We start from the raw sequence: 12,582 nt of genomic DNA on the forward strand, positions 1-12,582 counted from the left end.
AAAGACACTGTGGCCCGGTGATCTTGATTTATTTCATGCTGTTCTCCACTTCCAGTGAATGGGTCCATGCTGCAACTGCTTGCCAAGCACTTGATCGCATTTCAGAGCAACTGCTAGTGTGAGGAATAACATTGTATAAAAAACAGCTAGAGAGGCCAAGAGTAGTTTGTTTTAAAGTCCTTTTATTGCTGGTTAAGGATATGTAAACAATTTGGAGTCCATAGTCTTGGCACTTTTGCACTTTAACTTTGGCACTTATTGGCATGTTGTAGGTGTCATTCAAAGCAAGGGGTTCTTTTATCATTACTCTTCAATTATTGAATTCTTTGTTCATTTTTACAGAACACTGAATACATTGCATTGTTTTTATTGTTTCTTTTTGAGCCATGAGCCTTAACGTGATTATAAAGGCAGAAGGATTTTTATCTTAAAGTGGAACTAAAGGGAACTAAGGGAGGGTAATAACCCCTGTCAAAAAAAATGTTGCCATCTGTGTCCTATTGCAGAGATTTCTCTTTACTTCCTGTCCCATTGCCAAACAAGAAGTGAGAGAAAGTCCCTGCAAATTAAGGAAATTCCTTGGGGACCTCCAGGTCATCAGTGTCCCCATTGGAAGATTTCCCCTCTATTACTTCTCCGGGACAACCCAGAATTTGGGATTTTCTTTTACTTAACCACTTTAAGACTGGAAGGATTTGCCCCCTTAATGACCAGACCAAATTTTGCAATTCGGCACTGCGTTAATTTAACGGACAGTTGCGTGGGTGTGCGATGCTGTACCCAAACAAAATTTATGTCCTTTTTTTCCCACTAATATGGCTTTCTTTTAGTGGTATTGGATCACCTGTGCGATTTTTATTTTTTGCATTATAAACAAAAAAAAGCGTCAATTTTGAAAAAAAAAAACAATATTTTTCATTTTCTTCTATATAACATTTTTTAACATTTTAGGCCAATTTGTTTTCTGCTACATATTTTTGGTAAAAAAAAAATTGCAATAAGCATATTTTGATCGGTTTGCGCAAAAGTTATTGCAGCTACTAACTACAGGAAAGATTTATGTAATTTTTATTGTCTTTTTTTTTTCACTAGTAATGGCAGCGATCTGCGATTTTTTGTGGGACTGCGACATTGCGACGGACAGATCGGACCCCTAACTGACACTTTTGACAGTTTTGGGGGGACCAGTGACATTACTACAGTAATCAGTGCTAACAATTTGCACTGTTACTGTAATAATGACACTGGCAGGAAAGGGGTTAACAGTATAGGTCATCAAGGGGTTAAATGTGACCCTAGTGGAGTGATTCTAACTGTGGGGGGGGCGTGGCTTCTGAGATGACCACAGAGACATGTGATCCTATATAGAAGGATCACATGAGCTCTGTGATCATTTCAGGGAGAAGGACAGTCAGCTGTGTTTACAACAACTGACCTTCCTTCTTTCTCAGCGGTGAGCGATCGGGCGCAGCAATCGGAGCCGCCTGATCCACGCATCGGCTTCCCCGCTGACGATCGGGGGAGGGAGCGCGCCACCGGCGGCGCACGTTCGCCCATAGCTCCTCCAAGGTGAGCAACGTAGATCTACGTCATTTTTCCTGTACGAGCCACCCTGCCGCAGTAAAAAGGTGGCGGGTGGTCGGGAACTGGTTAATGGTAAACAGGACAAATAAAGAGGATGAATCTCTTTAACCTATGCAGTTTGCTTTTGATCCATTTCTGCAGTGCTTTTGATTTTTGTTTTTTTTGGCCAATTTGTTGTTGGGCAGAATAAAAAATGCAAATCACAAATCGCCCCAAAATTGCGGTAAAATTGCAGCTAAAAAGGCAATACATCCTTTTCTGCAGCTTCTCCATTGAAGTCTATTGAACCAAAAACGCACTGTTTTGCATTTAAAAAAAGTCTCTGACCCTTTCCAAAAACACTGCAGCTGTGAGCGTGTCCCATAGGAAACCATGTTAAATGGATTGTAGTGCATTTCTGCAAAAAGCACTAAAAAACGCATAGGTGGAAACCAGGCCTAATGGGGGCACAGACAGATAAAAACTGTGAGTGTGAAGTTAGTGGATCAATCAAGAATTGAGAATTTTATTGAAAAGTATTAGTTGTATACTGTCTAATAAACATTTTACATTTACTAGGCTGATCACTGGAGCAAGGGATGGCTGTCTAAAAGTGTGGAATTACAATAATGGACAGTGCCTGCACACCCTGAGAAGAGGTAAACAATTGTTTTCGGTATGTCTCTGCATGCGGTAGAACGCCGGTCACCGCATATAGTGTCAATTCGCCCCAAAATATGAAGGTATTTGTACTTTTTAGAAAGGTGATCTTTATACCACCTCCCATACAGATTACCACCTGATCTCTGGAAGGTTTACCCCCTTCATGACCAGGGCATTTTTTGTGATTCGGCACTGTGTTACTTTAACTGACAATTGCGCGGTTTTGCCACACTGTACCAAAATAAAATGTATGTCTTTTCTTTCCCACAAATAGAGCTTTCTTTTGGTGGTTTTTGATAACCTCTGCGGTTTTTATTTTTTGCGCTATAAACAAAAAAATACCAACAGTTTTGAAAATAATATATACTGAACAAAATTATAAAACGCAACACTTGTTTTTGCCCCCATTTTTCATGAGCTGAACTCAAATATTTAAGAAAACCGGGTATTATCCGTGAAGAGAACACCTCTCCAAAGTGCCAGGCACCATGGAATGTGAGCATTTGCCCACTCATCTCAGTTACAACAAAGAACTGCAGTCAGGTTGAGACCCCGATGAGGACAACGAGCATGCAGGTGAACTTCCTTGAGACGATTTCTGACAGTTTGCGCAGAATTTCTTTGGTTATGCAAACCAATTGTTGCAGCAGCTGTCCGGGTGGCTGATCTCAGATGATCTTGGAGGTGAATATTCTGGATGTGGAGGTCCTGGGCTGGTGTGGTTAAACGTGGTCTGCGGTTGTGAGGCCGGTTGGATGTACTGCCAAATTCTCTGAAACTCCTTTAGAGCTGGCTTATGGTAGATAAATGAACATTCAATTCGCAGGCAACAGCTCTGGTGGACATTCCTGCAGTCAGCATGCCAATTGCACGCTCCCTCAAAACTTGCGACATCTGTGGCATTGTGCTGTGTGAGAAAACTGCACATTTAGGCCCCTTTCACACATGCTGTCCGTTTGTCCGTTTTTCATCCATCCGTTGACGGATGAAAAACGTACATCAATGTATCTCTATGTAAAAACGGATGACAAAGGATAACAACTGACGAAAAACAGATGACAACTGATGAAAAATGGATGGAAAACTGATACATTTTGACGTGACTGAACTGATGAACTGAACGGATCGTATGTGTGAAAGGGGTCTTAGAGTGGCCTTTTATTGTGGTCAGCCTAAGGCACACCTGTGCAATAATCATGCTGTCTAATCAGCATATTGATATGCAACACCTGTGAGGTGGATGGATTATCTCAGCAAAGGAGAAGTGCTCACTAACAAATATTTAGACAGATTTGTGAACAATATTTGAGAGAAATAGGCCTTTTGTGTACATAGAAAAAGTCTAAGACCCCTTTCACACAGGCGGACCGCCTGTCAGTTTTTTTGGCGGATCTGAATGGTCCCCCCATGCATTCCTATGGGGCATCGGATGTCAGCGGAGACATGTCCGCTGACACCCGATCCGATCCTTCAAATCTGTACGGATGGAAACCCTATTTTCCATCCGTCCAGCGGATCAGATCAGATGGGATCGGATGAGAATGGACCGATGGTCCGTTCCCATCCGATTTCCCCATAGAGATGTATGGGGCTCTGACAGCTGTGTCTCCGCACAATGTGCGGAGAACAGCTGTCATTCTCCTGCTCAGCGGGGGATCGGCGGATCGATCCCCCGCTGAGAAAAACGGACTCTGTCCGTCGGACGGAGTGTGTGAAAGGAGCCTTAGATCTTTGAGTTCAGCTCATGAAAAATGGGGGCAAAAACAAGTGTTGTGTTTATAATTTTGTTTAGTGTATATTTTAACTTTCTGCTATAAATCCTATATATATCTATAGATATATATATATATATATCTATAGCTATATATCCATTAAAAATGTAAAAAATCTAATTTCTTCATCAATTTAGGCGAAAATGTATTCTGCTACATATTTTTGGTAGAAAAAAAAATCCCAATAAGCATATATTGATTGATTTGTACAAAAGTTATAGCGGCTACAAACTATGGGATGTTTTTATGGAATTTTTACTTATTTTTATATATATATTTTATTTTTTACTAGTCATGGTGGCAAGCTGTGACTAGTAGCGGGACTGCAATATTGTTGTGGACAAATCGGTCACCTAGCTGACATTTGTTACACCTTTTTGGGAACCATTGACACCAATACAGTGATCAGGGCTAAAAATATGCACTGTCACTGTACTAATGACACAATCAGGGAAGGGGTTAACATCTAGGGTGATCAAGGAGTTAAATGTATGGCCAAATGAGCAGTGTAGGCACAGCCCCAATGCAGGGGATCATTTTTAGTTGCCCAGATTTAGTCTTTAAACATTATACTATCATAATTCACTAACACTTTTATCAACAGAAAAAAACAAGTTTTTTATTGTCCCTAACCCCTAATGCAGATTTCTTTACTATTGAAACACAGGTACTCTTTAAGGCAGGGGTGGGGAACCTTTTTTCTGCCAAGGGCCATTTGGGTATTTATAAAATCATTCGGGGGCCATACAAAATTATCAACTTAAAAATTAGCCTGTTATATTTGGTCAAACATTTAATTAACTCACCCCTAGTGTGATGGCTGCAACTGCTTCTCTTGGGTGAGGTGTGTGATGTTAGCTGGTATTGATGATGTTGCTACTCGCAACTGGTTTTCCAGGTTTGCGTCAGTCAGTCTGGAGCGCAGTTGACTTTTTGTGGTGGTAAGTTTTGAACAGAACTGCTGGCGGGTACTGCTGGTTGGTACTGCTGGTGGGGATAGCTGGCTGGTACTGCTGGTGGGTACAGCTGGCTGGTACTGCTGTGGGTACTGCTGGCTCAGGCTGGTACTGCTGTCTTGTACTGTGCTGTGGGTACTGCTGGCTATGGCTGGTACTGCTGTGAGTACTGCTGGCTCTGGCTGGTACTGCTGTGGGTACTGCTGGTTCTGCTGTGGGTATTGCTGCCTTTGGCTCGTACTGCTGGCTCTGGCTGGTACTGCCGTGGGTACTGCTGGCTCTGGCTGGTACTGCTGTGGGTACTGCTGGTTCTGGCTGGTACTGCTGTAGGTACTGCTGGCTCTGGCTGGTACCGCTGGTTCTGCTGTGGGTACTGCTGGCTCTGGCTGGTACCGCTGTGGGTACTGCTGGCTCTGGCTGGTACTGCTGGTTCTGGCTGGTACTTCTGTGGCTACTGCTGGCTCTGGCTGGTACTTCTGGCTCTGGCTGGTACTGCTGTGGAGACTGCTGGTTCTGCTGTAGGTATTGCTGGCTCTGGCTGGTACTGCTGGCTCTGGCTGGTACTGCTGTGGGTACTGCTGGCTCTGGCTGGTACTGCTGTGGGTACTGCTGGTTCTGCTATGGGTACTGCTGGCTCTGGCTTGTACAGCTGGCTCTGGCTGATACTGCTGTCGGTACTGCTGGCTCTGGCTGGTACTGCTGTCTTGTACTGTGCTGTGGGTACTGCTGGCTATGGCTGGTACTGCTGTGAGTACTGCTCGCTCTGGCTGGTACTGCTGTGTGTACTGCTAGTTCTGCTGTGGGTATTGCTGGCTTTGGCTGGTACTGCTGGCTCTGGCTGGTACTGCTGTGGGTACTGCTGGCTCTGGCTGGTACTGCTGTGGGTACTGCTGGTTCTGCTGTGGGTACTGCTGGCTCTGGCTGGTACTGCTGTGGGTACTGCTGGCTCTGGCTGGTACTGCTGGTTCTGGCTGGTACTTCTGTGGCTACTGCTGGCTCTGGCTGGTACCGCTGGTTCTGCTGTGGGTACTGCTGGCTCTGGCTGGTACCGCTGTGGGTACTGCTGGCTCTGGCTGGTACTGCTGGTTCTGGCTGGTACTTCTGTGGCTACTGCTGGCTCTGGCTGGTACCCCTGTGGGTACTGCTGGCTCTGAGTACTGCTGGCTCTGACTGGTACTGCTGGTTCTGCTATGAGTACTGCTGGTACTGCTGTTACTGCTGTTCTGTAATGCTGGTACTGCTGTGAGTACTGCTGGCTCTGGCTGGTACTGCTGTGAGTACTGCTGCTTCTTGCTGGTACTGCTGGCTCTGGCTGGTACTGCTGTGGGTACTGCTGGTTCTGGCTGCTACTGCTGTGAGTACTGCTGGTTCTGGCTGCTACTGCTGTGAGTACTGCTGGTTCTGGCTGGTACTGCTGTGAGTACTGCTGGCTCTGGCTGGTACTGCTGGTTCTGGCTGGTACTGCTGTGTGTGCTGCTGGAGGGAAATGCTGGCTAGGAGACGTGTAGCAGCGCCATGCTGGAGGAAGAGGTGATGTTTCTTGTATTCCTCACAGGCAGAGTGCATTTGATATCACTCCGCCTGTGACTCACTCAGACTGTCTCAGACTTAGGCCCCTTTCACACACTCCGTCTATCGGACAGAGTCCGTTTTTCTCAGTGGGGGATCGATCCGCCGATTCCCCGCTGAGCAGGAGGATGACAGCTGTTCTCCGTGCTGTGTGCGGAGACACAGCTGTCAGTTCCCCATGCATCTCTATGGGGGGAATCGGATGGGAACGGACCGCCTGTCCATTCTCATCCGATCCGATTCGCTGGACGGATGGAAAATAGGGTTTCCATCCATCCAGATTTGACAGATCGGATGTCAGCGGACATGTCTCCGCTGACATCCGATGCCCCATAGGGATGCATGGGGGGACCGTTCAGATCCGCAAAAAAAACGGACAGGCGGATCTGAACGGTCCGCCTGTGTGAAAGAGCCCTAACGGAGCAGGAACTATACAGGAAGCATTGGCTCCGTTCTGACAGATCAGCTGAGAGAGACAGACTCAGCTGCACAGGGGGCCGGACCAAATGACTTCGGGGGCCGCATACATACATGCTTTAAGGGAATATACAGAGGGGCTGATATCTGGGTGCAGCCTCTGTATGTTAGAGGACATTTAAAGAGGCAATGTAAATGTTTGCTGATGGCATTGTTTAATATCCCTTTAATCTTTTTCAGAAAACAAGTCTGATGAGATCTGTGACTGCACGTATATAGAAATAAATAGAAACAAGTAAGATAATTTATTTACAACTGTGTATACTCTGCATATACTTTACTACTTTTGTTTGTTTTTGTATTTAAACAGATTCAGCACAGCTCTTCAATACGTGCATATTTCCCCATGTTTCATCTCTTTAGAAATTCTGCAAGTACTGAAAAATACTAATCATGGCAGAAATGAAGAAGCTCCTTATGTCATTAGGTGGGCTGGCAACACTGCATTTGCTTGATTAATTCCTATGCAGTGTTGTCAGCCCTACCCGAGTTCTTTCCTGGACTACAGATCTATGTGCTGACATCACCACCTCCTCCTTTCCTCATCTCCATAACTTTAAAGTGTATTTCCCCTTTGCAGCCAAATTGGGATAGCACCGACTTTATATTTGTTACATGCCCCCATTTACATAGCAGAAAATGAAAAAAATAAAAAAATAAAAATTGAAGCTAATATTTTATAGATGTTCTATTCTGGACCCTCCTGCAAGAAAGTAGTTCTCTTTGTATATGAGGGGGCTGAGCGGCTGTGTTTGCCATACCCTGTCTGTACTGTGCAGGCAGATATTTATTATCAATTGTACCAGATTTCAACACTGTCTGTCCTAACAAGGGGTAGAGGTTGGGCTTCTAGCATTGCATATTAGGTTCTTTTCACATGGGCTTTCCACCCGACGGACTCCATTTTGCTCAGCGGGGATCGATCTGCCGACCCCCACTGAGCAGGCGGATGACAGGTCCTTCTCCGCTTACTTTGCAGAGACAGACCTGTCAGATCCCTCCTCCCCTCTATGAGAGATTGGATGAAAATAGACCACCTGTTTAAATAAAAAAAAAAAAAAGATAGTAATGCCTTGTTCTTACAGGGCATACTACAGCGTACACCCCTGTGAGGCTGTGTTTACCTGCATGGTGATGCACAAGTAATCTGTGCACCTACATGGAGGCAATCATATTGACATAGACTGGGATGTAGCAACTGCACGGGCACAGCTGCTGCTCCCAATTTGACATCTGTGTGGATTTGGGTCCCTAAAATCACACTGTCTGCGTTCAGTGCCATGCACCCACATGGATGTCTGATTGGGAGCAGCAGCTGTGCCCGTGCAGTTGCTACATCCCAGTCGATGTCAATATGATTGCCTCCATGTAGGTGCACAGATTACTTGAATGGGACGGCCTGCATGGGGATGCACAACACACCTGGATGGGTAAACACTGCCCTTCATGGGCATGCACTTTAGTATATGACAATAAAAGTGTAAATAATCAGCGCAATCCTCAAATAAAGGGATAAACACAAAGCTGCAAGCAATCAGTGCCAAACACAAAACACCCACAGTAATCAATAAATAATATTGCTGCGCTAAGTGAATAAAAAGCTTACCAATATCGCTTAAAATTACTTAAAAATATGTGACAAATAATAATGTGATAATCATAAATCAATATGAATCAAACAAACCAAGATATTAAATGTCCCAGTAATAAATAAAGTGACTTGATAATATATGTGAAAAAAGTCCCAATACACAGTGCAATCTCAGTGACACATTGTAAGAATATTTAATAATAAATATCTCGCGCTCGTACTTATGTCAGAATATTTATACTGCTCTGAATATAGCAGTTTATTTATTTATGGTTAATAAGCAAAGATCTACTGTATAAGAAAGGAGAATCTCCACTTATGCCATAAATCAATGTCGTGAATTCTTTTTAATTGATTAATTTATTTTTAAAAGCATATACCAATCTTAGTGAGTACAGTCTACAGTATGGAATATATATAAAATATTTATTCTCAAGACATGTAAATCACAATAAATGATCAAACAAGAAGTGACACAAAAAGATAACTCTACAGAAAAATACTAACTTCAAACAATCAATGCAATATGATGTTTAGCTCAATAATGAAAGTGAAACTGAAACAAAATGAAAGTGAAAGCAAAATGAAAGCAAGATTACCATTTCTTCCCAGGTATAGCATAAGCCATAAATAAATGTTCTATATAAACAGACTACAATGGTCTGCGCAATGCATAGCCGAAAGTCACTTCACTGCAGATGAGTGAGAATAAGCCATGCAAAACCGAAGACTTAAAATTGCAAATAATGCACTTAATCTGATATTAATAAAAATTTATAAAAACAAAAATCAGCTTTTTAGAGAAAAATCTACTATGGTTTATACGGCTGGGATTGTAATCACATTACCCTTAAATATGCAATATAAAACATATAAGGAAGGAATAAACAATTGTTGAATAAAATCAAATAACATAGCAAGGCATATTTACCACACTTAAGATGGCCGCTAGCTTCAAATGGGCGTTACCAGAGCCTTTCTTAAGATGGTGGCTTCCCTTCAAGTTTCAGGTGAATGATGGATGATCAAGATGGAGGATGTCTGGATGAGTCTATAGATTGACGTAGTAGTGTGTGTGATGTAAGTGTGAGGTGTGTTGTCAGTAGTGTAATGTAATGTGTCCTCTCTCTCATCTGGGTTGGTCTTTTATATGGTAAGAACAAAGAGCTATAAAAATTACCATAAGTAAAACCCAGAGGGATGAAACATTATTCCCATTGGCTGGGATATTCTATACCTAAACTGGTGAGGTCAGAGACACACCTCTTTTGATAATTAACCCAATACTTTGGATAATAAAGTTAAAGGATGATTTCTCTATATGTAAGAGTAATCATAAAACACATATAAAACTTTGTCCAGACTCCTAGTACATACATAAATGTCCATCTGTATCTCCACCATTCTCTGGCAATTATTGGATCTGGTAAACCATTTTGATAATAATTATTTTTAATACAATATAATATTTCTATATGAGGATATCTGAAATTATCTCAAGACTGCACCTGGTATTTTGTCTATAGAGGGCAGTATCGTTTTATATAGATTAGATTTTGTATGTTAACAATAATTAAAACATTTTGTTATCTGGTGATCTTTGACCTCTGGCTGGTGAAAAGCCATTACTTATTTGACCATGCCAAAGACTGTCAGGCATAGCGTCTAGAATTGGAAGATCTATTACTTAGTCTATTCTAAAGCAACGCTTATATAAACACTCCTACCACATACCTTAAAATGAAGTAATTCGTATTCACTCTAGTCTTAAGTCTAAGTAAGATTACTACTGTAAGAATATAAACCCAAAATATAATATAACATTCCTAAATATATATGTATATGCCTTACATAATATAATGACATCATTATGGCTAATATCTTCTCACATATAATAATGTATCTTTAACATTTATATATAGCTCATTTTAAAATACAACTAGAATATACCGGGGTATTGTCCATTGTTATATACTTATAGACAGACTGGCACTACCATCCCCTTAACATCTGGTATAGCGTCAGGCTAACTGAGTCTTATCTGATAGAGATGTCAATGTATTACCTTATTTATGACAAAAGAAAATAGAAATGTCTGCTGAAAGTATAAAACCCTATTGTAAGCCTGTGAACGACATTTTGTTTAACAAGTACATAATGAACTTTCTTTGAACTTAAAAACAAGATGGAAGCCATGCCATTCAGAATCTCTTATGCATGATATGAAATACATGGCTTTTAAAATCATTTTTATTTTACGTATTATTATTTGAATCACCCCCAATAGTCCCGACAACATGAATAAAACAATCTTCATCTGTGCAAAAAGTGCTGCATGCTTCACTCCAAGTGCTCCAGTGACACATAGTGAGATTAGCAGCTCACCTCAAACGGAGACTCAAATGAGTCAAAACAGGCACATAGATTGGTATCCACAGTCGCCTGGTGATCCCCTCTGCCTTCACCTCCAACCAATCTCTCAGGTCTGGCTGATGGTGTCCTGTTCTGGAGGTTGATGTGGAGCTCCTCTGATGACTCTTCTATGGTTGGGTGACTTCTGACTGTTCCCAGCACGGTGACCGGACATGAAGGGGGAAATCTCTCCCAACTCTCGGCTTCTCTTCCTCCTGCTCACAAGTGTCCACAATCAGGGGAAAGTTCCCCTTAAAGTGTCATTCCACCTTGTGGGGGGTCCTAGGCCTGCAATGTGCAGACTGTAGACATGAAGCTGATTCTGCTCTGACCTGTGTGATGATCTTCTCTGTCTCTCCTCCGTGTCCCCGATGGAAGATGGAGGCTTCTTGTCCTGGCTGAGAGCTCTAATTGGGCCACATAGCATTTTATACTTGGATAGTGGCGTGCATTTGATATTGCTTGGTTTTTAACTATTGATTCAAAATTAAGTCGATTTTTTTATGCTTTGCAATCTGTCCTATGCAGGCTTTATAAACTACTCCCATTTCCTTTTTTGAGAGTCTATACTAAATTCACATGATGGGAGCTTCTAATATCTTTTTTTTATACAGTTGGGATATTATCTCAAGCGTTTCTATCATTAAATGTCCAACCAATTAGGTTGACATATGTGGTCATAGCAACGAGCAATTGCCTTACATGAAACCTTGGCTACTAGAGTCCCCAAGGGGTAAGCTGGTGTTTTATTCATTCTGTGGGAAGTCACTAAAATAGCAATTTTGGATGGACTGAGCCTTAAATGTAAAAGGTATGATAGAATTAGGTCTAATGCTAGCAGAATTCAAAATGTGTTATTCTGTTTTGTTAGTACTGTTTGTCAAATGTTACATTTTACACATACACATATCAATTATACAGAGATGTATAGAACTTGAGCTTATAAAATAAATCTGTGTATGTATGTTTTTTCCATGTAGCCATCATATAAAGGTTAGGACTATGATCAATCAGGGAACATTTCTAGCAGTAATAAATGGATTTCCAGGGTCAGTCCTCCCAAAAATGATTTTAGTTAAAGGTATAGCCTGTTGAGCTGAGTCAGCTTTTTGCTTTAGGGCCAGTTCCCACCAGAATGTGGTGTGGAAAACCCGCATTGCCTGTGTGTTTCCCACAGTGCTTTCAAGATGCACTGCAGTTGCGTTGTGCACTGGGTGTAAATGTTAACTTAATGATACCCCAAACACAGGTCGGAAATGCAGTGTGTTTGCCTGCACCGGATCACAAGATACAGTAGCATAGACGTGAGCAGGGGGTGTGCCAGGTGTCCCTGGGCACACCCTAATAACTCTGTGCCAAATTTCAACTACTGCCCAGGCTTCCCCATGTGTTGCGCCCCCCCCCCCCCCCCTCGCTTTGCTGCTGGCTTCCCTCCTCTCCCCCTGTTGCCTCGAGGATGTTTCATGATGAAGAGCAGGGGAAGGGGTTAGTCAATATGTCATTTACCAGCCCCTTCCTTTTCTAAATGAACGTAGTGCACACATTCACTGTGTTCATTCATAGATGAAGCATAATAAAT

The 12,582-nt window shown here is 42.4% G+C and overlaps 1 protein-coding gene across 1 annotated transcript in view; it reads left to right on the top strand.

Annotated features, from left to right (window-relative positions):
* Positions 1-12,582, top strand: part of LOC309547281 (cilia- and flagella-associated protein 337-like) — a gene marked incomplete at its 5' end in the record, with an annotated part of 246,937 nt that overhangs the window by 160,213 nt on the left and 74,142 nt on the right. Inside the window, 2 exons of the mRNA XM_082247111.1 lie at positions 2,143-2,222; positions 7,181-7,235. Coding sequence (XP_082103237.1) covers positions 2,143-2,222; positions 7,181-7,235 — 135 coding nt within the window. The remainder of the gene's footprint in view (positions 1-2,142; positions 2,223-7,180; positions 7,236-12,582) is intronic.

The sequence above is a fragment of the Pelophylax lessonae genome, assembly GCF_965119305.1.
Source record: "Pelophylax lessonae genome assembly, chromosome: 2".
NCBI lineage: Eukaryota > Metazoa > Chordata > Amphibia > Anura > Ranidae > Pelophylax > Pelophylax lessonae.